The following is a 27,946-nucleotide window of genomic DNA, read 5'->3' on the forward strand; positions in this document are numbered from 1 at the left end:
CTAGTTCGGGAGAAATTCCACAACAAGCACGCTTTTGAGCCATCCTGCAGACCACCCGCCACTGTTTTGGGGGTAAAAGGCAACAGGACTGCCTCTTCTGCCTGGATCAAGAAGAAACAGGTGTTTATCGACCATGTTAAAAAAAGCTATATGGCCAGGCCTATAAAGCCGGCCACAGCAGACACCAAGAAGATTTCAGAGTAGTGCCTCTCAACCTCTCCCTACCCTGAATACCATGCCTCCTGAAAAATGGAGCTATGTTTCTAGCTTGACTACCTAGGCGAGGATGTTTGAGCGTAACACATTATGTAGAACACTGAGTGCAACAAACACGGCCGCCCACGATTCTTGACCTGTATCCATCATATGTCACACAAAGCCTATACGAACTAAGAACTGAAAAGAAAATCTTTCTTCCTTCTTTTCAATGAAATCTCTTTATTTTTTCTTTTTTTATTACACTTTTGTTTAATCTGGGTTATCTATACTATCACTCATATGTTTATTCACCAACACGCATAACATGCTCTAGACACGTTATAAAATATTGTTTGTTGTTAGCTGTAGCACAAGGATTACAAATATTCATGCTTTGCTATGTGAAATATATTATCACATACGTTTTATTTATCTTTTATATCTTGAATGCACTACTGGTTTTTATATTTCACTACAAGTATATTGATTATTAATGTTTTCAGACATGCATCTTGTCCTAGATAAATATAGAAGTTTGAGAGCATGAATATTTGTACACATTAGTCAAATTCCTGTTTGAGACGCAACCCTATGATGTCGCATTCAGACGTACAATCCGGGGAAGGTGTGAAACAGCTGTAATGCTAAACATTCTTTCAGTCTCCCAGTCATGGCCATTTGTTGGTCATGTGGGGAACCAAAGGTTTTCGCCTTGTAATGGGTTTCCAGAATGAGACCCTCTTGTCTTTGGATCTTACCCCTTTCCTGGGTGAGTATGATTAAGTGGCATGTGAAATGTGGGTGACTGCAGAACTGTTTACTGTAGATTACGGACACTCTTGTTGTGTGGGTCTCATTACCTACAGGGTGATCATCCGGTGATCTGACACTTAGCCCACGTGTCATAAATGAATCTCTGCGTAGTCTCAACGGATTGTCCTCTGAAGGGACCAAGAACAACTTCCGCTGGAAGTGTGTGTGAAAATCAGTGTGGGATCATAGTGTGGATTGTAGATAGTCTTAAAGATGGGCTTTCCAAAAGGGGTTGGAGAGCACTGCAATCTTCAAAAGAACCTATGTAGTTTTGATCAGCTGTTCCATGGAATTTTGGGTGATATTTTTGTAATTTACTATAGATCAGTGAGCCTTTGAGTGGGTGTGTCTATTGACTTTGTAGGTGTCTGTGCTCTTTTCCCCAGTATGTTGCCTGTCATAGAATTCAAGATTGACCACCTGTGCTCTACCTACTCTCTTGTGCATGTCACCCTGTACTTGTCTCTGTTTCTCATCCCCTGTTATTTCATCCCTATGTCAATGGTCAAGTACTGATCTATACTTACACTTAGCTCATTGTGAGGAAGGAAAGGAGGAGGAAGAGCGAAAGAGGGCTGGAGAGAGAGGGAATTGGTAGGGAAAATAGTCTGGTGGCAGGATGGAGATGTCTGGAGATAGCGGAGTTCAGAAGAAACAAGGAGGCCAGGAGGGAGAGTGCAGGGGAAAACAGGTGTGACGGAAGGACAGAAGCGAGATCGAGGGGTGTTGGGTGTCATATTGCAGTTCTGATGCTTTGGCATGTTTGAATATGTCTGCTGCATCATTAATGTTTTGACAGTGGTGCTTTAAAGTCTATACTGTCAGTGTATTGCATTCATTATTGTACATTGAAAATATGTTAAAATAGCTGCTTTAAACCACTTATGGAAACAGTTCTCATATCGACTGCATACGTCTCACTGCCATCATAGTCAGTGAAGAGGCAGAGGAGAGAACTATCCTCCAGCAACTTCTACAAAAAACTTAAAGGAGTGGTCCCCTGTCTCCTTCTCCAAAGTCAATCACATATATGGAAGAAACCACCTCCCAACTTAACACGACCAAAGCATTGTTCTGAAAATTTACACTCTAAACTCTCATAATAATAAGCAGTGTCTTTATCTAGACATTTCTGTTAAAAGGCTCTCAAATATCTAAATAAAAAGGCAATAAATCAAGTGCATTGAAACTGATGATCAAAGAAAACGGGTTTAAATTAGGCATGTAGACCAATGCAAGAGTTAATGTCTTAAGACATATCAGTAAAAAGACTGATTCTGAATGTTGGCCCTCTGTTATATCTATCCTCGCCAGCAAGAAAAGGGGAGTATATGTGGGCAGAATACCTAGAAGATGCATATGTTCACATTCACACGGCAAAGGAGCTTGTAAAATTAATATCAAGCAAACAAAACTGTTGGAAAGGATTGCATTCAGCCTGAAATCCCCACCAAATGCTTTTTCTAAATGTATGGTGTCGGGAGGGGCTTATCTCCGGAAGATGCAAATACCTGGATTGGCTTTGACATTTGGCCCCTGTCAGACCACATGACAGACATGGGCTACTGGGCCAAAAGCATGGTGGTTATGGGTGTTTACCTTTGGTGTCCTAGGGGCCATACTACCGTGGCTCAACCAACTGGGCAGAATACACCCTTTCTGCATGTGATTCGCAATGCAGTGAGACGAGCAGTCGGAGACTACTCATGCAGGTGCTTTAGGAGCTAGTGCACAGACTAAGAAACCATGAAACAGCCAAAATAAATCGCTACCACAGCAGAACAAAATACTACACAATTACGTAGTGAGTATGACCACTCATTAACTGATCTCCCCCATGGGCTCCTACTATACTCTGCTGCGCCTTTCCACCCTCTTCATTAGGTCTCCAAATGTCTGTGGTGACTTCCCTGCAATTTGAGTTCAGACAAGGTTAAACACAGCTGCACGTTCACTAAGTTGTCACTACATCAGCAATATGTAGGTCAGTTCAAGAGTTCTTAAGCGCAGAGTCTCACCAGCAAGGACAACTTCCTACTGAAGGATTAACTTTATGCGTGCGCTTTAGTCTTTCAGTTTTTGGTGTCTGGGTCTTATGTTACATTCTGAGCAGAGACCCAGCTTGGTGGCACTGGACGGTGCAAGTTTCGGTTTACCCAACCAGGATCTGCTTTGGAGTTGCTTTACTGTGCCAGCTGTCTCACTCTTGGAGGTATCAGATTGGCAGGCTCCATTCTTTGACAATTGCGGCATCCAAGTTGGGGTATGAAACGGCCACTACAAAGTTGCTGTTTCAACGAAAACCTTTACCACGCATGCATTACAATGCATGCGTGGTGACAACGAGAGGCTTTGCCACGCATACCATTAATACAAAATACGTGGTAAAGGTATGTGTGGTAAATGAAAAATAAAGGGGGGGTTTGGGGGGTCGCCCCCCAAAAATAAAAAAAGCGTGAGATTAATAAAGGGGGTTGGGGGGCTCCCCCCCAAAAAAAAGAACTAACCTGAAGTGCCGAAGATCAAGCAATCAGCATCGTTAAAGAGGAAACTGAATTAAACTTCTGCTTCCTCTTTACGACGTAGGGCCGACGTAACCAAGAAGATTGAGAGGAGGCGAGTGAAAAAGGTAAGGGGAAATGTAATTTTTTTTTTTAAATTATGGGTTAAGGGCAGGGGTAATTATAAGGAGTGGAGGCTGGGGACGTGTAAGGGGAGAGGTGTAACCATTAACAAGAATATGCCCTCACCATGCATAAATTAACAACGAATTCCGTTGTAACGCATGCGTGGTAAAGGCATGCGTTGCAACGCAATTTGTTGTAACGACATATAACTGGTTGGGGTAGTTCTGTGGAAAACGAGCCCATAATCCTATCGATGCCCAGGCCGCTGGCGCAAACCGCCTCTTAGTTCCCATGTTGAATAGTTACCAAAATAAAGAGACGGGCGCTGGAAGCAGGAATCAAGAACAGAGTTTATTTCTCATGAGGAGAGCCAGTCATTTCGGACACGAAACACAGTGTCTTTCGGGAGGTGCTCTAACAAGTGAGCTGAGACTCTTGCTTTTATACCTTACAGAACACTCGATAACACAATCAGGACTGTATGACGCAAGAGAAAGACATCCCTATAATCCTCGTGGTGATCCTACCCCACATACATTCACAATGGGGACCCTTGACCTGCTGATAAGAGGGGAGGGCAATCACGCAGCTGAGTGTTTCGTAGGATGTGTACGCCTGATCATAGCCAAGGAGGTGGGGTGGCTAAGACCAATAGAGGATCCTTTGAAGAGGAGTGACTTCATACAATAAGGGCAGTAAATGGTATCTCCTGGCTCAGGCGATGGCCTCGGACATGTGTGGTCAGCCGGACTCGGGGGAAAGGGTCATCAAAGGAGTGGTATTCATGCCGCGTGGACAATCGAGCGCGGAGGGAAGGCTTGTCAACAGAGGGGCATTCATGGAAGGGAAGGGGGTGTTGGTCAGGCGCGGCCGTGACTCTCAAGGACAGGGTCTTGCAGAAGAAGAAGGTTTATGACTTGCCCACGTGAGGAGAAGGGAGGGGTAGCCAGGGTGGACACAGGGACAGAGTCACACAGAGAGAGAGAGAGAGATCTTATGACCCGTACATGAGAGAGCGGGGGCAGTCAGGTGCAGCTGGGGAGGGCTACGTCAGCTAAGGCGAAGGATGCCTCTCCAAGAAGGAATGGGGGGGGTTTTGTGCGAGTCAAGTGGGAGAGTTGCCTTTCACAGCGGGGTCGCGCAGAGGGAGAGGGTTTCATGGTCTATGCATGAGAGAGGGGGGGGGGGATTAAGATACGCGCAGGAGGGAAACCGGGGATCCCAATGGGTAAAAGGCCATGGTGCCTAAACTGGCTGTACATATGTATAGGGGTAGGGGCTCTCACTGGCAGAGTGATACGGTCAATAGTTTACGGTGTTCATGGTGCTCACAGGGAGAGGAGTAGGAGAAGAAGGGGAATGAATGCTGTCTATGTACATCAATTTCTTCAACTTTCACAGTCGCCCCTTTTTACATAGCAGTAGTCATTTTTGCAATTGATGGGTTTACAGGTAGACAGGCATCGTTGATGAATTAGCATTTTGTCGATACTAACATTTTGGCGTACAATCATAGACAGTTAAGGTGATGGGCAGAATGCAGTACAAAGAAAATTGCTTTTCATTGAGTTCCTAACAATTTAAACGCACTACATAGCAAAAATCTTTCTGACTTAAAAATGTGACCAATGAACAGTTTTGACCAGGTAGTTGAGAGCGGAATTCAGTTCAATACACAATATTTCTTCGTCACAGTGTCTTTTTGTCAGTGAGCCATCACTGGTAGGCTCTAGTCCGAGTACTTTCGTTGGCGCTGTTGAGCACCGGCGGTGGAGCTATAGGTCCAGCTCGGTTCTATCCCTACGCGTTGCAGGGTGCGGTCAGTCCTCTGCTGTTAGACCACAGTCCTGTTCCCTAAACAATCCGGTTGGTGGCGCCTTATGCTCGGCACCCATAGTTCTATGGCAGCACCCTATTCCCAGTGGAATGCCGTTCTTTCCCTTGGCAAAAAGTCACGTGGAAAAGAGGGTGAGTGTGGTTCAAATAGTCGATAGGTGAGAGGGCGGAGTTGGGTCAGAGTTCCTGGGACACACAAAAGGGACCAAGGGAGCAAGGGATAACAAGCAGGCAGGCCCATCCATCGGGCCCAAGGAAGGGGGACGGAGACTCCAGGCACACGTGGGTTAGCAGGCGGGGGGGCTTCGAGGCGGCCCACCGTTTTTCATTTTCCACGTTGCAATTGCGGTCTCGTCCCGTATCCTGTTGCTCTGCGGCTCCACCTTTGGTCGAGGTCACACGAGTCCCAAGATCCGCAGTCAGGCTGTACGTCACATCTGACCCATCTCCTTCGGTGATCGTGAATCTTTGAATAGGTACAAGACAAGGTTTCAGTGAAATGGCAAAAGAAGATATCTACGCATGTGAATTCCTCCCTCAATTCTACGCATTTGGGAGATACGCTCATTGGTCACAGTCAGAGGTCCATTACCAAGTAGTGCATGTGTCATTATTCCTACTGGGTTCATGGCAGGTCTATTCATCGTCTTATTTATAAGTCAAGTGAGGTAAATGAGATTCCCATCAACTGTGCATTACATCATATTCAACATTACAGAGCATTTCCCTTCAGGACTGGCTAACCCTATCAAACAGGGCGGGGGTGCCATTATCGAGAGTCAGGCAAAACAAGGTTTTCTCGAGGGTCAACAGCTGCTCATGGTCATCATGTTTATATCCGGGACAGCAACTGGGTTCTATCACAGTTGGGCGGGGACGCTTCGGGCGCTTACGCTTCGGTGCAAAAAAAAAGGGGGGGGGGTGGGGCAATCTGGGCATTGGGGGTCAATCTAGACGTTGGCGTTCGTCTCTGAAGAACAGACATAAGGTGCCATTGACATACAGTTCCCCTATAAATGGCCAGATTTGGGGGACTTCAGTCGTCTTACCTGTCCTTTCCTTCCCAGCCAATTCAAGTTCATTCATTTTACAGAAAGGAGAGGCAGTAATATGGCGAGATACAATCATTTTAGTTTCGGTCAATTTCGCTGAACACCTTCGCGTTCAATATGTATCAAATCAGACTGGTGCCGGTGGGGCACAAGTTTACCAAAAAGAGGGAGAGAAAATAGGGAGACTCTCATAGAGAGTGAGAGTCGTCCGCAATCTAAACGAGCCATTCGGTACACGTATGACATGGAGAGAGAGGAGAGAGAGAGAGAGAGAGATAAGGGGGTGGTGAGAGAGAGAGAGAGAGATAGAGAGAGAGAGATGTGTACGAAAATAGGTCATTTAGTGCGCTCACAACACGGAACAGCAAAGGTCGGGTAACACGCAGATACAGACAGAGGGAAGACATAAATTCGTACATTACACACACACAAACTCAGACAGGGAAGACGGCACATGTATTACACATATACAAGAAATTCACGACAGGACAGGAAACAATTGCTAGCCTACAAGATCTGTTTTTATATATATATCCTACGTATCTTTACTATCCTATTTTATCTATGTGCTTAGCTCTTTCTACCCTTCCCCCCTTTCCCTTCTCGCTTGTCACGCCTGTGAGCGTTCCCAATTACCAATACTCACACCTCGGTTGGTCGATCAGTAATTAACCTGGTCGTGCTAGTTACCCATGGTTGGATCTTAAGCCATTTTTCTGTTCCCTCCTTTGGCGGGAAGTTCTCCAGGCTGAGGTAACGGCAAGTATTGATCGGGAGAACAGTCGGACAGCTTGGCTATATCTATAAGAGTGTGAGAAAGGGGGTAGTGCATTTTGAACATCAGCAACATTTCTAACTTCCTAGACGGGTGGTGCCGTGGCAACCCTTACCCGTATAATTTTTCTTTGTCCTTTCCCTACCTAGTCAAACGTCCAGTTACATTATTTAACACGTCATTTCTAGTCAATTTTTCGTCATTCAGTACCTGTCCAGTTTCTATGTCAGTCCATCCTCTCAGTCGCTATGTCCTAAGGAGGAACAGTCATGTTAAGCCTACGTCTCTTAAAAACTTATCGTTATAACGACTAAACACATATTCCCTCTTTCCCTTTTTCGTCGGTGGTCCAACCGTCGCTCTTCCACACTTCAGCCGACGTTCTGACGTGACCTGCAGAAGGGAGGAAAAGAAGGGGTTGGGGGGGCAGCATTCAAAGCACATCATCATGCAGTAATCCGAAAATGTTTTTACCTACCACATACTCGCCCTATCTCCTCGTACTGCATTCCCTTGCCATCTCGGCGTTTAAGCCCAGAGGGACCAGTGGTGTCAGATAGATAATCATTGACGATCTGCGTATCTACATGAGCTACTTGGTCGTAACCCTCTTTATCGGGTGCAAGGGTGACGGTCAGGTGGTATTTCTGTGGTGTCATTTTAAGGGTGTCTGAAACACTTTTCCGGCTGCTTGTGACACATAATGTAGCTGCTAAATATCTGATCCCTTCTGATCTACATCCTTCATCATACTTATTCTTCGCTCACAGTAGTAAGGCATCCAAAACTCATTAATGCAACTGCTACAACCATGCTGTCTTCTTCAAAATACTTTTAATAAACGAAATTGGTGGCAGTTCATTGCATAAAGTGCAGCAGTGCAATAAAATCGTATTAAAATTTTCTTACAGAGCAAGTATGATGTATGTCAAGAATTCAGTTTTAATTAATTCATAAATTCATTATCCGATACTCATTCTTTATCTAAATTACACCAATTCATTTTCCAAATCGTAATCAGTACCCACCCTAAGTCAGTTCATTATCCAAGCACATACTCAACATCCTTCATATCTATTTTCATTATCCAAAAACTGCATATAGATCTCGGGACAACAAGCTGCGCAATCAAGGTGCAACAAAGTTTATTCAAAACGTCTCATTTTGTGTCGGCGCCATTTTGGGAGGGGTCAGGCGAGTTTCAGCATAGTCAGAAAGTCTCTAGTCTCGTGTGGTTGGCCCAGAACTTTCCGTTGGCAGTTCAAAAAGTTTTGTGCTATGTGGTCAATAGTTTATCAAATATGGACCATGAGTCAAAGAGTGGGAAGGGCGGCAACAATTTTCCTACCGGGTCATCCTGGTGTTCCTCCGGAACTGAACAAGTCTGTGCAGCGGCTGCATTTTAGCCATTTCCAATCCGAGGCTGGTGCCGGCAGGAGCGGTACCGGTGTCGTGGTTCCCAGTGAAGGGGGCGGGGGCACCCATGCGGAGGGATCGGGGTGCCCCCCGGCTCTTATAGAATCTTCAAGGTTGAGGGGAGAAGGCATGGAGCGTGTGCCCGTCCTGGGCAGAAGACCGCTTTTTGATGTTGACCCTCTTTAAGTAAGAGCATTGGGGTGTTGCTGGAAGCCTCCACCTGGAGGGAGGTGGGGGAGGCTCGTTCGCGTCACCTCCCCCTTCCAGCGACCCCGCGCCGTTCCTCGGCTCCGTCGCTTCGATATTGGCCGTGCTGGCTATTGAAGATGGGGGGTGGTCGGCGGCTGAGGCAAGACAGCCCCCCCTTTTCTCTTGACATGTGGCGGGACTACCTGGAACTGTCCAGGCATCGACATGTGGCGGCACTACCTGGAACTGTCCAGGAATTTGACATGTGGCGGGACTACTTGCAAGCGCCGCCATTCTCGCTTTTGGCTTCGGCCTTCTTCGTGGGTCGGACCAGGCGGGAGACAGAAGGGGAGGGGTGGTCGGTGGCTGAGGCAAGACAGCCCCCCCCCCCGTGGCCTGCAGGGCAGCAGAAGAGGAGAGAAGGAGAGGACTCTGCCATTCTTTGGACCGCCTGCCCAACATCATCTCCTCCCGACCGTGGTCAGGCGAGTGCCTCGAGGCCTCGCCTTCCGGATGGGCGTAACCGCGGACCTGTTGCACTTCGGGAGCCTCCGGAATGGGGGTAGGTACCTATTGGATTGTTTCTATTTCATGTGACCGTTATTTGGGCGTGGCGGGCAATGAGGCAGGCATGTCGGGAGCAGGAACAAGCAGTGAAGCTTAGCTACCTCGTGGCTATTTTTGCTGCCAAACTTTTCGCCATTTTATATTTCTTTTTATGAACTATTTCTAATGTTTCTTATTTTTAGTGAAGTCAAAAGCTCATCAGGGGGTTACTGACTTAGCCTGATTTCTTTTTATTTTTCTTTCTCTTCCTTAGCGTGTTTCGAGCTAAAGCTTTCTGTTAGTAGGGAACGGTGATCACTTCATATTTTTATGTGTCCTTTTCACTAGGGGGTACTTCTGGACGGACCAGACGAGTTCCCTCCAATAAATGGTCCGGGGTGGAACGAGATTATCGATCAAAAGGGGAACATATATTCCTTCATTAGGGTATCATCCTGGACAGACCGAGCGATGTACTTCCATTTACTAGGGTAGCCTCCTGGACGGACCAGATGGTCTACTTCCACTAAATGGCCCATGAGCGGGGAGCATATGTCCTCCATAAGGGTAGTCTCCTGGGCAGACCATGCGAGCTACCCCCCAAACAGTGGGGAGTGGGTAGGACTGACGAATTCACAAAGGGGCATAACCTACCCTTTTCTACTTGCAAAGACTAGATAGAATATTTCTATTCCACGTTGTTTGTAAGTAGAAAATACCTCAAACGAAACAATTCCTGGAACAACAATGTCCAGGCAACCAACCAATCAGTGGGGAGAAAAACAGGCATGACGGATTACAATGGGGACAAATGTCTGCATTACCTGCCCTTCGCTATCCATAAAGGAAACAGAATATTCCTACTCGTCTCAGTTTGTAGACAGGGAAGATCTCAAAGAGCAACAATCGATTATTAATCGATTTCAAACAATCAGTGGGGAGAAAAGTAGGCATGACGGATTAATACCGGGGACAAAAGTCTGCATTACCTACCCTTCTCTATCTGCAAAGAGGGACGACGTTCCTATTCGCCGCTGTTTGCAAACAGAGAATGTCTCGTTCTCAGAAGAGAACCAATATGTCAAGTAGCATTCAAAGCTAAATGAACCAATACCAACAATATCAGTATACAAATACCGATTTCAATACAATCAATCAATCAATCAGGTGGATAGAACCACCCTACCAATCAGGCGTAAGAACGCCCTACTTAATCTTACCCGGACCGGACCATACGGACAGTTCTTTGACTTCCTCCTCCAGCGCCCGATCGTTCTCTTACTCCATGTAGCATTCCTGTGGGATTCCAGTCAGGACAATAGGTCACTCAAGAGAGGTCAGTTCAGAATTGGTGAAGTTCTGTCGATCGGCAGCCGGGCGAGGGCCCTCTCAAGGCAGGCATGCCCCGATCATTTAGATGTTCACTTCTTCGTCTGGATCTCTCTTATCGGACCCTATGTCACTGATGGACCCCGCGTTGGGACGCCAATTGTGGAAAACGAGCCCATAATCCTATCGATGCCCAGGCCGCTGGCGCAAACCGCCTCTTAGTTCCCATGTTGAATAGTTACCAAAATAAAGAGACGGGCGCTGGAAGCAGGAATCAAGAACAGAGTTTATTTCTCATGAGGAGAGCCAGTCATTTCGGACACGAAACACAGTGTCTTTCGGGAGGTGCTCTAACAAGTGAGCTGAGACTCTTGCTTTTATACCTTACAGAACACTCGATAACACAATCAGGACTGTATGACGCAAGAGAAAGACATCCCTATAATCCTCGTGGTGATCCTACCCCACATACATTCACAATGGGGACCCTTGACCTGCTGATAAGAGGGGAGGGCAATCACGCAGCTGAGTGTTTCGTAGGATGTGTACGCCTGATCATAGCCCAGGAGGTGGGGTGGCTAAGACCAATAGAGGATCCTTTGAAGAGGAGTGACTTCATACAATAAGGGCAGTAAATGGTATCTCCTGGCTCAGGCGATGGCCTCGGACATGTGTGGTCAGCCGGACTCGGGGGAAAGGGTCATCAAAGGAGTGGTATTCATGCCGCGTGGACAATCGAGCGCGGAGGGAAGGCTTGTCAACAGAGGGGCATTCATGGAAGGGAAGGGGGTGTTGGTCAGGCGCGGCCGTGACTCTCAAGGACAGGGTCTTGCAGAAGAAGAAGGTTTATGACTTGCCCACGTGAGGAGAAGGGAGGGGTAGCCAGGGTGGACACAGGGACAGAGTCACACAGAGAGAGAGAGAGAGATCTTATGACCCGTACATGAGAGAGCGGGGGCAGTCAGGTGCAGCTGGGGAGGGCTACGTCAGCTAAGGCGAAGGATGCCTCTCCAAGAAGGAATGGGGGGGGTTTTGTGCGAGTCAAGTGGGAGAGTTGCCTTTCACAGCGGGGTCGCGCAGAGGGAGAGGGTTTCATGGTCTATGCATGAGAGAGGGGGGGGGGGATTAAGATACGCGCAGGAGGGAAACCGGGGATCCCAATGGGTAAAAGGCCATGGTGCCTAAACTGGCTGTACATATGTATAGGGGTAGGGGCTCTCACTGGCAGAGTGATACGGTCAATAGTTTACGGTGTTCATGGTGCTCACAGGGAGAGGAGTAGGAGAAGAAGGGGAATGAATGCTGTCTATGTACATCAATTTCTTCAACTTTCACAGTTCTCCCACTCATCGGCAACTGTGGCTCCTTGGGAATTGCACTACACACCAACAGCAGCAGCCCCTGTCCTTTGAGCATGCTGCAGGTGTGCTAGATGGCATTTTTTTGCTTGGCTCAAAGCTACTTTACGTAGTTCACCACAAGAACCACGCCATGGTAGATTGTACAACATTTCTCGGTCCCAGTAATGCTCTCACCAGACAGTTTTCTAGGTGTACCACACACTAGGGACATGACTGGGCATCTCCTTCTTGACCATCTATCCTCCAGCATGGTACGTACTCTCTTCCACCGTGTGAGAAAGCAGGCAGGCTTCTAGGTGCTAGGCAGGCCCACAACTTCTCCCTCTAGTGACTTCGAGTCTTGTCCTCTCACCTTTGGGAGACTGGCTGTATGCATATACCAACCCTGATTTCACAGCAAATCTCTGAGTAATTTGTGAAGCTCTCCCTTACTCTGTGAAGAAGAACATGGAACTGGACGTTTTAGTGGTTTAGGTCCGACTGTTATACTTCTTTCAAGCCAGGGAGTTTGGATCCACTGTCAAAGGTTCCGTTGCGCAAGTTATGACTTTGATGTAACTCTACTAGGTGTGCTTTCCCACCCATGGGTTACACGAGTAAGCTTGGTTTAAGGTCACCAGCGATGAATGTGAAAGACAGGTTTTTGTAGTCACACAAGGCGCTAGCAATGTGTAATTGACATAGAAGTATTGCTTTTTCGGTTACTAACAATCTCAAAGGGATCAGGGGCACTGTGGTAACAGTTGCTAACCTTATTTCGTTATTCGCAGGATCACACACTCACACTGTATGAAGAAGAATTAACACTTTTTAGTAAAAAGACTTTATTACTACAGGAATAATCTGTTTCTCAGTATGACTAAAACAACTACACAAAGTATTATAAAAATAGCAAGCAAACATATTATAAGTAACAAAAATATAATGAACATTTTCAGCATGTTTTAAAATGTCATTCAAAATGTAACACCCTAATTCCTATTTCTATGCGCTACACTCAAGAGCATAGAAGGCAGAGCAACTTGCAGTCTTGAGTTTCTTAGGGAGACGAGACACACTGCATACCATATTAATGGCAAAGGCAGTCTTTATCAGCTGAGGCGTGAAGACAGTGTTCCCCATGAAGGACAAACACATACTGCAGTAGCAGTCAGTTGGCCTTACTCAGAGTCTGCTTTATCAGCTTCAGGCGAGATGTAGCATCTGCAAAGTGTGCTGGCAGTAGGTGAGATAGTCTCTGGCAGAATTTCGAGCGATAATCTCCACGAAGGGCCTCCCCTGACAAGTGGCAGTCCTTATATTCTAAATCAGATCAGAAATTGGAATATCTGAAAGAGACACGTTAGTGATAGATTCCTTACCTTAGAATATCCCCAGGCGTCAGACTGGATCCGGAAATGTTTGCGTAGCAGTACCCTTGCGCGTCGGTAGGCGTCGTCTGCGGCTCCGCGTCCGTCGTCGGCGTCGTGCGTGCCGTGATGACGTCGTCTGAGTACTTAGACGCCGCCTCCGCGTGCTGACGTCAGTTCTTCTTTTTTCTGCGCCAGCAAGCGCAGATCTGGAAAAAGCAGTAACCCTTAGTCATTTTTTGACTAACTTTTCGGATCATTTTTGATCATCTTTTCGAAGTCGATCGACTCCTGACGGTGCCTAGGGATGCCTGGTTTTAAGCACTGCGAGGATTGAGACTGCACGATGTCGGTCACGGATCCTCACCGTCGGTGTCTCCTATGCCTCGGCGTCGACCACGACGACAAGACCTGCCCCGACTGCCGGGCCCTGTCTTCGAAAGCCAGGCGGGAGCGGTCCCGCAGGCGACTCGAATTCCGGCAGTCAGCCCTGCGCCGCGAAAGGTCCCGGTCCCACGGGAGGTCGAAGGACAGATCGGAGCCATCACAGCTCCGAGAGTCGGCACCACTCCTCCGGGTCGAAGTCGTCAACAGGTAAGAAACACAAGAAGTCGAAGAGACGTTATCGCTCTTCTGACTGCCCCCGACCCTCACACGATGCGGCCGGGGGTTCGGGTGGCACCGCCCACGCGGCTCAGTCGGAGTCGCGGGCGCTGCGTCCTGCTCCACACCCTCCGGTCCCTGGGCAAGACGCGACGCCGGAGGAGATCGAGCGCTTCCTCAAGGCCATGAGGTCACTCTCTCCTCCGACGGGCTCCGCGGGCCCGTCTGGGGCCTCTAGCGGGTCGGCGGCTTCGGCCCCGACGCCGTCGGGTGCTTCGGCCTCGACACCGCCGACCCTTCGGCCCGGCGCCGCAGGGCCCCAGGATCCCGGCGCCTTCGGGCCCGGGGCAGCAGGGCCCCACTGGATCCGCTCCGGGATCCGGGTCGTCGCCGGTGGACCTAACGACCCCCCCGGCGTCGGCCCGTCAGGTATCGCCTCCGGCGCCGTCCTCGGGCGGCGCTGTCCCAGATGCCTACCTCGCTCCGGTTCCGACGCCGCTTGGGGAGTTTAGCTTCTACGAACCGGCCTCATCGTTTGACGACCCTGACTATCAGGGGATGGGTGAAGAGGAGTATTGGGAGGGGTCTGAGGACCCTCTGACCCGAGGGTGTCAGTCTCAAGAGGACTGGACTGGTGGACTTGGGGATGCCAGTGGTCTGGACACATCTCCAGACACTGGTTTTGTCTCACCGCCTACCGTGGCTTCGGAGGAGGGGGCAACCTACAGTGTGGTAGTGACGAGGGCAGCCAAGGCCTTGGGCCTTGAGCTCCCCGTCGCGGCCGTGAGGACTAACCTCCTCACTGAGGTCCTTAAACAGCAGTCATGCTCGGCCGAGCCTCTGCTGCTGTTTAATGAGGCCTTGTCCGACGTTCTTTTGGGCACTTGGTCCAGGCCCGCTACGGGTTCGCCCGTAGATAGGAACGTGGCCAGACGCCACCGCCCGGCCCCTGGCGACCCAGGTTTCCTGTCCACCCACCCCACCCCGAGTGCCTGGTCATCCAGGCATCCAATTCCCAGACCGCATTCCCGTCGGCTCCGCCGGACAGGGAATCCAAGAGGTATGAGCAGTGCGGGAAAAAGATCTTCTCATCCCTTAGCTTGGGACTGCGGACTTCCAACACTGCATGCCTCTTGGGCCGCTACACCCACTCTCTGTGGGATACGGTTGCCGAAGTGATGCCAGAGTGTCCGTTGGAGGTACGGGCCAAACTCGGCCAAGCCCTTGTGGAGGGCCGGGATGCAGCCAGATATTCAATACGGTGTGGGCTGGATACCACCGACTCACTAGGTAGAGCGATGGCAATGACGGTGGCGATTAGACGCCACGCCTGGTTGAGGTCCGCCAACTTTTCGGCCGATGTCCAAAACACACTGATGGACATGCCGTTTGATGGCTGGCGCCTTTTTGGCGACAAGGCAGACCATGCGCTTGAGCGCTTTAAGGACTCCAGGGCTACGGCCAAGTCCTTGGGCCTCTCAGCCCCACGCCAGCAAACGGTTGTCTTTCGCTCCTTTCGTGGCCAAGGAAGGGGAACCCCCCACACGTGCCGCCAGCCACGCACCACAGACTAACATCCAGCGTGGTGGCGGCCGTGGAAATCGCGGTGGAGGCGGTCGGGGACAACGGCGAGGCCAGTCCACACCCTCCCCCGCAGCATCCGCCTCAAAACCCTCTTAGTCCGTGCTTTTCGACCCATGTGACGCCAGTGGGGGGGCAGGGTTTGCCATCACCACTGTCACTGGCGTACTGTCACTTCGGACAGGTGGGTGCTGCAGATCGTCCGAAGGGGCTACTCCCTCCCCTTCGAGACGACCCCTCAAGCCATGCCACCGCAACACCACCGCGTATCGGGGGATCATTTGCGGCTTCTGCAGGAGGAAGTGTCGGCCCTCTTGGCCAAGGGGGCCATCGAGTGCGTTCCTGGGCCAGAAGTAGGACGTGGTTGCTACTCCCACTACTTTCTGGTACCCAAGAAGGGCAAAGGGGGCCTCCCCTATCTTGGATCTACGGAACGTCAACGGCTTCCTCCGGAGGGAGAAGTTCAAAATGCTGACTCTGGCTCAGGTCTTAGCTGCCCTAGACCCAGGAGACTGGATGGTAGCGTTGGACTTGCAGGATGCTTATTTCCACATCCCTGTCCTGCCGGCCCACCGGCGCTACCTGCGGTTCATGGTAGGACACGAGCACTTTCAGTTTACCGTGCTCCCCTTCGGCCTTACCAGCGCCCCACGGGTGTACACCATGGTGATGGCGGTGGTTGCAGCTCATCTGCGCAGGTTAGGGGTTTCAGTCTTCCCCTACCTCGACGACTGGTTGTTGAAGGCGGGCTCGCCCGAGACAGTCGTCAGCCACCTCCAGACAACTGCAGACCTCTTGCACCAGCTGGGGTTCTCCATCAATGTGCCGAAGTCACACCTGTGCCCCTCTCAGAAGCTCCTTTTCATTGGAGCGATTCTCGACTCGGCGCAGTTTCGGGTTTATCCACCCGAACAGCGGGTTCGGGATATACAGGCTCTGATTCCAATCTTTCAGCCTTTATCCCGAGTTTCGGTCAGGTTGACGCTGCGGCTTCTGGGGCTGATGGCTTCCTGCAACCTTCTGGTGCATCACGCCCGTTGGCGGATGCGGGCTCTGCAGTGGGACCAGAAGTTTCAGTGGGCCCAGCATCGGGGCAACCTGTCCGACCATGTCCTGATCTCGGAGGGCACTGCGAGACAGCTGCAATGGTGGCTAACGTACCGCGATTGGGTCAGCGGCAGATCCCTCTCCCTTCCCCAACCGGAGCACGTAGTTGTGATGGACGCGTCCCTCCAGGGCTGGGGAGGCCACATAAGAGAGGCGGAGATCAGAGGCCTCTGGTCTCTGACGGAGTCCCGGCTCCAGATCAACCTTTTATAGCTACGGGCGATTCGTCTAGCACTGAAGGCATTCCTCTCCTCTGTCCGGGGGAGTGTAGTGCAGGTGTTCACGGACAACACCACCGCCATGTGGTACTGCAACAAACAGGCCGGGGTGGGGTCGTGGACCCTCTGCCAGGAGGCTCTGCACCTCTGGCAATGGCTGGAACATCAGGGCGTGACCCTGGTGGTTCAACACCTGGCAGGTTCTCTGAACGCCAGGGCGGACGAACTCAGCCGCCGGTGCATGATGGATCACAAATGGTGTCTGAACTCGGACGTGGCGCAGGCCTCTTTCAGCAGTGGGCAGAGCCTTGGTTAGATCTATTCGCCACCAAAGAGAACGCGCAATGTCATCAGTTCTGTGCGTTGGAATTTCCAAGGCGGCACTCGCTCGGAGACGCTTTTCGTCGCGAATGGAGTTGCGGTCTGTTTACGCCTTTCCGCCAATACCACTTCTGCCCAGAGTGCTGAAGAAGATCAGGCATGACCGGGCACAAGTCATCCTTGTGGCTCCGGACTGGGCACGAAGGTACTGGTATCCCGAGCTACTCAGTATGTCAGTCGATCCCCCGGTTAGTCTGCCTCTTCAGGAGGACCTTCTGTCGCAGCAGCAGGGGACGGTCCTCCACCCGAACCTGTCCAGTCTCCACCTCCATGCTTGGAGATTGAGCGGCGACAGTTGAGGCCATTTGACTTGCCTCCTGAAGTCTGTAACATCATTCTGGCAGCCAGGTGTCCCTCCACAAAGTCGGTATACGCCTGCAGGTGAAACAGATTTGTGGCATGGTGCACAGCAAAGGCTGTGGATCCTCTCTCTGCCCCTCTTTCTGAGGTTCTTCTCTTCCTTCTTTCTCTTGCCCAGCAGGGTTCTGCTCTGGGCACTATCAAAGGCTACCTTTCTGCCCTTTCAGTCTTTTTGAGGCTGCCTGATCAACCTTCTTTGTTCAAGTCCCCTATTGTTAATCTAATCTTGAAAGGCATCACACATACGTTCCCTCCTGTTCCCTTTGTGATGCCTCAGTGGGACTTGAACCTGGTTCTTACTTTTCTTATGTGTGCTCCCTTCGAGCCACTTCACAACTGTCCTCTCCGCTTTCTTACTTTGAAGACTGCCTTCCTGGTAGCCATCACCTCTGCCAGGAGAGTGAGTGAGCTCCAGGCTCTATCATGTAAACCTCCTTTCCTTTCGGTTGTGTTGCGGACAAGACCCTCTTTCGTGCCCAAGGTAGTCACAGCCTTCCACATCGGGCAATCCATCACCTTGCCTACCTTCTTTCCGCCTCCCCATCTCTCGAGAGAGGAAGAGAGGCTCCACCACCTGGACCCAAAACGTGCGCTCTCTTACTATCTGGATCACACACACCAGTTCCGGGTGGATGACCAACTCTTTGTCGGTTACGTGGGCGCCAAGAAGGGAAAGGCGGTACACAAGCGGACCATCTTGCAGTGGATCATCTTGTGTATCCAGGCGTGTTACTCCTTGGCTAAGAAGGAACCCCCTGTTGGATTGAGGGCTCATTCCACTCGGGCCACGGCGACTTCCACTGCCCTAGGCCGTGGAATGCCCTTGCAGGACATCTGCCAGGCAGCTACATGGGCTTCGCTGCACACGTTTGCACGACATTATTGCCCGGACAGCCAGGTCCGGAGGGATGGCTTCTTTGGCCGTTCCGTCCTCCAGGACTTTCTGGTGTGATTATTGGTTCGCAGACCCACCACTGGGGTTGGTATTGCTTGGGTATCTATTCTAAGGTAAGGAATCTATCACTAACGTGTCTCTTTCAGATGCACAAGTTACTACTTGTGTAACGATATATCTGTAAGAGACATTAGTTAGTGATAGATTCCTTACCGACCCACCCATCCTCCCTGTTCTGCGAACCGATATCTAGGGTTAAGGTCATCCCCTTTCAGGGCCCTAGTTTCAAGGCACCGGTGTTGGTTTTTGGCATAGCTCTGCGTTTTTGGCGCGGAAAAGCTGTGTCTAAGAACTGACGTCAGCACGTGGAGGCGTAGTCTAAGTACTCCGACGACGTCATCACGGCGCCGACGACGGACGCGGAGCCACAGACGACGCCTACCGACGCGCAAGGGTACTGCTACGGAAAAGTTTCCGGATCCAGTCTGACGCCTGGGGATATTCTAAGGTAAGGAATCTATCACTAACTAATGTCTCTTACAGATATATCATTACATAAGTAGTAACTTGTGCTTCTGACATAAGTTTGGGATTGTATGACATAGATGGTGTGCATCAAGGTGTGCGACCCAGGCCTTTCCTTATGAACATGTGCGGTAAAAGGATGTCAATTCAGACTACATTATTTAGGTTACATGTAAGTATGTGTTCTTATTAACCCCTTCGGTGCGCATGACGGCCCCTGGCCGTCATGCGTCACTGTGGGCGTGTGCAGAGGACGGCCGGGGGCCTTCCGAATCCCGCACACTATTTAAATCGCCTGCACAGGGCGAAAATGTCCGCAGCCCCAAAAGGGTTAAAACTTGACATGGTGAAGAGTAGACATTTGACTCTGACAAATGTCGTTTTAAGTGTTGTATCTGTCATTAATCTAATGACTTGACACTTCCACAGTTCTTAAAAAGATCAGGTCAGACGATGTCTGCGGCTAAGGGTAGACATGACAATGATTCTGCATAATCAGGAAAGATGGCGACTTCCACTGTTTGAAAGTGCGAAGATGGCGACCTCCGTAGTTTGGTCTTCTTAAGATAGAGTCGGACTTAAGGGACTTGACGTCAGTTTGGAACTGGGTTTGGGGTTGCTTCCTTAAAAATGTAATTTCTAGGCTGGTGTGCAGACCTAGCTTCTCTGCAAAATGCTGGCTCTCATAGCAGATAGCGATGATGCTGGCTCCAAGCAGGAATATCCACAACAAAGGCACAATGAAGTAGGAAGACTCTGCTCCTGGCTTTCCTTAGACTTCCTAAAGTAGCAGTTGTGGCCAGATAAAGGGGCTGTCCCTGTCTAGAAACACTCACCTTTAACAACAGAATCAGCAAGTCACCCGCTTTCCCCTACCATCCAACGACAGGAAGTACTTTGGAAAAATCTAGTAAGCAATTCCTTGCTAAAAGGTCCTCATACAATTTCTAAAGATTGCCATACGTCCATCCTCGCTCTCTTCCCTTCTGGGTATCTACCCACCAGCCCTGGAATGCAAGCAAAAGACTTCGAGCTCCCAGGGAACCATATTGAAGTGGACATTTTACCTGACTGGTGCCAGTAGGCAACCCTCCCTTATGACACAAAAAAGTCTGTTCACTACTATCAAGTCACAAAACTGTTTGTTGCCACAACTGCTTCAAGTCAACCACCCATAGAATGGACAGTGGTCCTATGTCAACAAAGGAGGGGCCTTCTTGGTGAGCCCCTCCACGTCCAAAACCAATTCTGGTGTCTGGCATTACCATGGACAGGCCTAGGCTTTAGTATACATACTAGATTATCATGTTTCCTGAGCCAGTAAAAAGCCAGGATACCAGTTTCACATGCCATTGGGTCTTTTAAGGCAGGATCACTATGATACAATGCCGGGGGCATTTCCACCCCAAAGCCCCTGGAGATGGCTTCTCAAATTTCTATACAACCTTTGAAGTCCATAAACATTTGGTATTAGATAAGAACTGCAGAATCTTGTTTAAATGCAGAGAATGAGGTACTTGGAGCTGTGTTGAACACAATTCAGGCAAGTGTATGTCCTTCAAAAGACAGAGTTTGTTATCCAGGTCAAAAGTTTTTTTTTCTTCAAACCATGTTGTACTGCTGCCAGACAAACTCACCATTCCTGCGTTTAATTATGTTCTCAGTTTATTGTGGTTTAACAGCAGCTACACATAAGAATCTTTCGGGAAGACAGGGGCAGGAAGGATAGTCAAACGTTAATAGCCTCATCTGTGCAATCTACTCCATAGCTATTCCTTTGTGTCAAGCATCACGAGGAAGCTGGTAGTTCTACAGCAACATCATCTTCTGAGACACTAATAGTAGATGAGATGGGGACACTGGCAAGAATTATCTAACAAGTCTTTGGGCATAGGGGGAGAAATGCTGGAGCTGAGGGAAGTTAATCCATCCCTTAACTTATTTCTCTCTCAATAACAGCCTATGTGGTCATGGTGGAGACCCTACAACTACCATGTGCATAAAAAATACATAAGAACCTTTCCTAATGTGTGTGATGGAATGTGTTTATTTACTGGTGCAAATCTGAATCAGCAGGTTTGGAAACAACCATGATTTTACTTACTTTCAAGTGGTCTTGGATTAGTGTTAATTTTTTCAGGGAAAGAATGCCTTAATTTTGCAGCTTCAATGGAGAGGGAGGTACCCCTGATGTACGTCTTCTTATATTGCCAAGGGCCTAGTTGAAACTAGAGGTTTCTGTGGGTATCTTTGGAACTAACAGTGAATGAAGCATGAGCCCTTGATATTGCCTAGTGGGCGAGCAGGGTTCCTTAACCCCTTCGATGCTCATGACGGAACGGTTCCGTCATGAGCATCAGTCGAGCTGTGCTCATGACGGAACCGTTCCGTCATGACCACGCCCGTTTTTTTTTGGCAAAGGTGTATTTTATTAAAGAAAAACAAAGGAAAAACATGCGACAAACCCGCACCACACCCCACGCAGGGGGCTAAGTAAAGCAGCCGGGAGACCGGCAAAGGCAGTCCAATCACTGAGACATGTCAGGGCTCAAGACAGAGATACACCTAAAAAAAAATGCAGATCAGGACAGGTCTTGCACGAACAATACAGAAGCAAGGGCTATGACACCACAGAAACCCTGTAGGGGCGATCCCCGGAGGGAGGCTCCTCAACGAAAGCCGGTAAGTCTCCCTCTGCAACTGCAATACAAGGGTGTCACCAGAAACTATAACAGAGAACACCCCCCTCCACCCCCCAGGTGGTGGCGCACCATACATTCGCATATCAGTCAATCGTACGACCACGCCCGTTTTCATTAGGGCCCAGCACCGGCGGTAAATCTGCACCGCACGGATGAGGTTAAATACCCGATGCCTGTCTCGTGAAGAGCTTGGAGTACTTGTGAGGTGCATTCCCATTAGCTAAGGTGTAGAGTCTTTCTAGCCTCTATATTGTGGATCCTAAACAATCTTTGGAGCAGTAAAAGGAAGCTATTTGCATAATCTAGTCGAGTCATGAAAAGATTGATAGTTGCCTGCAGCTTCTGAGGGAAACCTAGATGAGGGAAGATGTGTTGAAAGGGTTGCTTGTTGAGGATACCATTTCTTGTGACTTGAGGGATCATACAAATATTGGAGTCCGAGATCTCTCGAAAATAATTGAAGTTGCTGGTGGAGGGTTATATCCCCGGTGCCGTGTAGCTGGTCATAAGTTGGCATTTTTTTCCATACACAAGTGGAACTTATCCATTGTTGGAAGAGTTAACTTTAAGTTGGTTACTCTGCATCCATTCATTGTTGGCTCAAAGGCACTGGTTAGGTCCCGAGGATTCTAAGGGGGCACATGCATCAAGATAAGGAATTGCGATTCCTTAATAGCGATTTTTTAAAAGGAATTGCTATTTAGGAGACTCAATTCCTTATGCATGTAAGAATCGCAAAATAAATGGTGATTCCTACACATTCCCTAATAGCAAATCGCAAATTGCGATTTGCTATTTGGGAATGCATTGCTATTAGCGAATGCATTCCGATTCATTAGATAGGAATGAATGGGAAAGCATTTGCAATTGTCAACTAGGTAATCGCTATCTGTGAATGCATCTGCAAGGGTGCTTGGGGGCCTAAGGTCCCTCTTAGGCACCCTCAAAAAAGGTGAGTGTGCACATGGATGGCACTTTAAAAAATTCAATTTTGTGGATTTTTCTAAGGATTTGCCAATTACCATCAACTTGAAGTTGATGGTAATTAGCGAAATCTTAATGCTAAGTCGCATTTTTAAAATGCTTCATGCATTGCATTTAGGGAATCGCACATTGCGATTCCCTAAATGTATTCGCAAAATAGGTAATCGCAAAAATTGCGATTACCTATTTTTCGAATGCATCTAAGTTTTATGCATCGGAAAATGCTTTTTACCGGTTGCAAACCCCGTTTGCGACGGTAAAAAGCTTGATGCATGTGCCCCTACATACTTTTCTTTTCTAAGTTTTAGGATGATCTGCTTATTAGCATAGTTATAGCAAGTTTAGTTTAACAATTGGAGGTCTGGTTGAGGTAGAGTTCGAAGAGGAGTGGTGAAATTATCAAGCCTTCATAGAACACTAGGAATGCTGCTGAAAGGAGCTGATCTGAACAGGGCACCTTTATGATGCCGACTCTACTGTAAAGGCAGTAGGAGAGTATGCATTTTTGGATGCTTTCTCAAATTCCAAGTTCCTGTAGTCTCGGAATCCGGATTTGAGGGTGGTGGACTGGTCGAAGGTAATGCACACAATTAGTAGAAGTTCAGCCACTTGATTTTTGTCCACAGGTTTCAGATCTCCCCAGTTGAATATCAGGCAGGATTCAGTGCATCTTGGTGGGCGGTGTAAAATCCATTTGATGATCAGAGATCTAGTTTTTACTATGAGGTCAGAAATGTGAGGGAAGGCTTTAATTCAAACAGGATTTCTAAGACTTGCCAATTCAGTATAAGTGTGTTCTTTTTCTTGTGAAATGTAGGTGGTCTTGTGGGCAGAGGGGAAGGTGTTTATAGATAATGAGTGTACACTGGAGAGTTTGAAGCCCTTAAAAGTTTGTGCTGGTCAGGGGTGTAATGGGGAGCCAGGAAGTCTGCTTGCAATGACCATTTACCTGGATTCATAATCAGAGGGTTCTTTGAACGTGGTCGCTTACTTTTCACTGACTGAGCACTTTTTTCATATCATTGTGCCAGGGCCAGCATTTTACCAGGAATGACCAAATATTTTCCTGGGCTATCAAGTTTTCAAAGATTACCTCTTTTGTACCAGGGCCATCGTGGTGTCGGGATTCTAGCCTTTGGGTCCGGGTAAGAATGTTTCCTGGAATTACCACCATTGTGACCGGGCCAGCTTTTTACTAGGAATTGCCACCAAGGTACGATGGTCAGCATTTTACAAGGAATTACCACCATTCTGCCTCAGTGAGCATGTTGCTGAGAATTACAGCCAATGTGCTAGGGACCGTATTGTAATAGAAATTATAACCATTGTGATAGGACCAGTTTAGTTCTAGGAGTTACTCTCATTCTTGCAGGGCCAGGATATTGTCGGAGAATACCACCATTGGGCCAGGGCCAGGCGGTTCCTACGACTTTCCAACGATGTGCCAGGTCCTACAGTTTACCAGAAATGGTCATCATTTTGCCAGGGCCAGCATATTGCCAGTATCTACATTTTGGCAAGTCGAGCAGATTCCCAGGAGGGGCTCCTTGCTATGTGAGAGGAAGGATAAACCTTTCCACTCGCATTGCAATTGGCAATATGCCAGCTGCCCTTTTCTATTAAGTCCACAAGGCTGCCCCATGAGGGAGCATTGAAGTAAGCCCGAAGAAACTTATCTGAGAATGAACTTGTTATATAAAATATGATCTATAGTCGGGATGCAAGATGCTGAATTTGTTTTTTGTTTCTTTTACAGTGACGTAATAAAAAGAATAGACCAGTCTGAATTCGAAGGATTTGAGTACATTAGCCCATTGTTGGTATCTATGGAGGAGACGGTATGAAGGGACAGCATCTCTGTAGACCGATAATGTGACTGCACCCCCAGTTTTGTATCCTTAACTACAGTATATGCATGCGAGGCTCCGGAACTGATTGGAACGAAGACCAGAGCTGAGAAGGAAAAACATAAGGCTGTTGAAAATCAGACATGAGGAACAGGATTTCGAGCAGCGTTTTCCATAGAACTGTTTTGGCTCTATAGACATTTTGATGCTGACGCAAGCAGGTACATCACCATCAAAGGAATTCACGTTTACGAGCTTCATGAAGGGAATACAACGTTCATCCATTACATCTGAGTGCTGAAGGATGCAGGGGACAAGGGAGAAGAAAAACTCTTTGATGCAGTATTGCCAGGTTGCTTTCACTGGTGCATCTGATGCTGTGCGCTTAGCTTTCCAAATCTTAGAATGTACCATCTTAACGAAATGTGTTGTGATTTTGGGAAGTTATTCTTTTGATGCCTTTTTTCACAAGTGGTACATGTCCAAAAACGTCTTGACATCATGAAATGGAGTTGTGTTTTATTGGCAATTAAAACATATTTAGGTGCAGACTCAAAGTGCCTAAATGGGATGCACTGCATCTAATATGGGTTTTACCTATTTTCATAACAGGTCTCGTTAAAATAATCTTTTCATGCAGTTGTCTTGATTACACTGAGAAACAAGCAGTGATCTAGGTCTCAAAACTATTATCAAGAGTGACTTTTGAGGTTAAAGAAAAAGCAGTAGAGTGATATTCTACTTGTAATAGGAATGCCATGCCAGTTAAAAAAAAAATCAAAAGCAGTTAATCCTCAAAAGCAATAACCGGCCAGAATATGATCAATGAAAATACCAAATTTGCACATGTGGTAGTTTTCTCTGCCAATTTCCAAACAGTGCCTAAGTCCTGACTTGCTTTGTGTGATAGATCTTTGCAGATTTTTTTTCCCTCTAGCGAAACTATTTCCAAAAATAGAAAAGATCTCATTTTTGAAATTCTGTTATCTGTAGCCTTAACTTGGAGCAGTAAATGTAGACTATCAGAATACAATTTTTTCTTTCTAATAAAGCACACCTCCCAATTCTAATAGGATCTGAACACTCCATGTACATACATTTGTTTTACATATGAGAGAGGAATGCTTTGTAAATTGAGCCTCTGCATTTGCGCTGCCTCCGTAGTTACGCAAGAGGGCGAGAAAGCACCTTAAATGTGCAGATGTAGAAGTTGTTCATTATGCCTTCTCTTTGTAGAACTTGTATTATATTAGGGAACTTATATCAAAAGGATTGACCTCAAATAGTTGCTGTCTGTAAAAAAAGAAATCCTATTTCTTTGAGGAACAAAAGTTGTATATTTGCTTATTTTGTAACTTCTAAAATGGCTTTTAAAGACCTGGTTGCCTCTGCTGCAGATACATTATAGAGGCAGCATCTTTTGCAAGGTCTTAATATAACTACATTTTGTGGCTTGTAGTAACAACATGTGTGAGTAAAACTGTAAATGAATTAAACCCTGTGCCATGACACCTTGCTGAAATTGATACAATGCAGGATGAGCCAAGGTTTTTCTCCTCTCACTTCCGTTATTTAGTATTTGAAATGTAGGTTTCTCAGGGTACAGCACTACATTAGGTAAGGAACATGGCCACTTTCCAAAATTCACTAGAGGCAACAGGTGCTAGGATATTTAAAAAAGGAAAGAAAGCACCTCATTTGACAACCATTTGTTATGTCCTCCATTGCACTTTCAACTACAATGACTGGAGAATCTTACCCCTAGAATGATGTACAGCTTTCTTAAATTTACACTTAATAAAGCCTGTTGCTTTTTCCAGTCAACATGATAAAGCATGGCTGATGCCCAGTATTTTCACAAGTGAACAGGAATTTGCCTCTAACACCTGATTTTTGCATTGCATCAGGAAATGAAAGCGGAACCTGTCCTTACCCCCCTTTTTACTCAATAATTCATTCATGTTCCCCGTAAAAGTTTCAGTAAATTCGTTAAGGCTTTTACTGTGCAGGTTTCATCATAAAGCATTCAGCGTTGCAAAGCAGCTCATATGGAGGTACGGCCATGTTGCTTTTAGATAAGCCTTTGGGATACAGAAGTGAGGAATTTTACTTAACTAGTCCTTCTTTCTCACCAAACCTTAATGTGACTTGCAAGTATGTTTTGGGGTGGGATAATGCTGGGTATAAAAACAAATGTATATTTGCTAAAGAAAAAGAAACACCATTTTATATTATTAATTTAAGGCATTACAATTGTTGCTGTGTTGCCAAATAGTTTGCTGGTTACACGTTTGGTTGCTCGTGCAAGTGTATGAAATGTTCTGTTCATAATGAAGGGCAAAATTTTTATATGAAGTTCTTGTTTTTATAAATTAAAGAAAATGAAGGATGTAAATTACATGTGTGGATTGAAAGAGAAAGAAAACCTAATATATTGAAAATTGACCTGGTACTGGTATATAGTTGTCCTATTTGAACTAGTAAATGAAAATCTAGCTAATTTAATGATTGTAAACAGTAAATATGTTCTTGTAGTTTTGTATAATTATTTAGTTATGATCTTTGCTGCCCAGTTTTAATTGTGCAGAAATGGTGTACTAATCCATAACAGCGGAGATCATTTATATTCTTGCACATCAATTAAAGTCTTTAATGAAAAGCTGTTTCCTGGATTACCTGGTTTGTTTATTTGCTTGCATGTTGTGCTGAAACAGGATATAGTGTAATAGACTTAGAAAGAAGTCCTTTGTTTCTGCAAGTATTACATTAACTACAGGACTGTTCCAATAAGAGCTTATCCAGAACAGACCTAGTGGGCGTGACCAACACATCTGGAGACTTGAATTCTGCTCATGTACGTCCCGCCATTTAGCACCTTCGATTCTTTATTTGGTTTGCAAAATAATTACTGGACTGATATTGTTCTGTCAAAATGAAATTAATACAGTAGACATAATCCCATCACCACAGTGTCAGATCCAAGTGGTATTATTGGTTGAATGTTTCCATTCATCAAATAAATTGGGAGCAACGGAGGGAATATAGCCAGGTTACCCTCCACTCCTAAGGTCCATACACCAATTACCTGGTTATATAGAACACTGCAATTTTTTAATTTTCCATCAAAAAAGGATATTTGTATACTGCTAAGTTAAGCTATGCTTATTTATTAGTCGTGCCCAACTCCAAGTGCTCTTTTCTAAAAGGTTTAAGTTTGTCATCCAACCACACCCAAGCTCACATCAATTAAAG

At 47.3% G+C, this 27,946-nt stretch overlaps 1 protein-coding gene across 2 annotated transcripts in view; it reads left to right on the plus strand.

Annotated features, from left to right (window-relative positions):
- The window catches only part of PRKCZ (protein kinase C zeta), a 943,345-nt gene extending 915,988 nt beyond the window's left edge, over positions 1-27,357 (plus strand). For both annotated transcript variants that reach the window (XM_086921534.1, XM_086921535.1), the window contains one exon: positions 24,604-27,357. In XM_086921534.1, the coding sequence (XP_086777660.1) occupies positions 24,604-24,691 (88 nt within the window). In that variant the 3' untranslated portion in view covers positions 24,692-27,357. The remainder of the gene's footprint in view (positions 1-24,603) is intronic.
- The last annotated feature ends 589 nt before the right edge of the window (positions 27,358-27,946 follow it).

Source organism: Lissotriton vulgaris, chromosome 5 (genome assembly GCF_964263255.1).
Source record: "Lissotriton vulgaris chromosome 5, aLisVul1.2, whole genome shotgun sequence".
In the NCBI taxonomy this organism is placed as follows: domain Eukaryota; kingdom Metazoa; phylum Chordata; class Amphibia; order Caudata; family Salamandridae; genus Lissotriton; species Lissotriton vulgaris.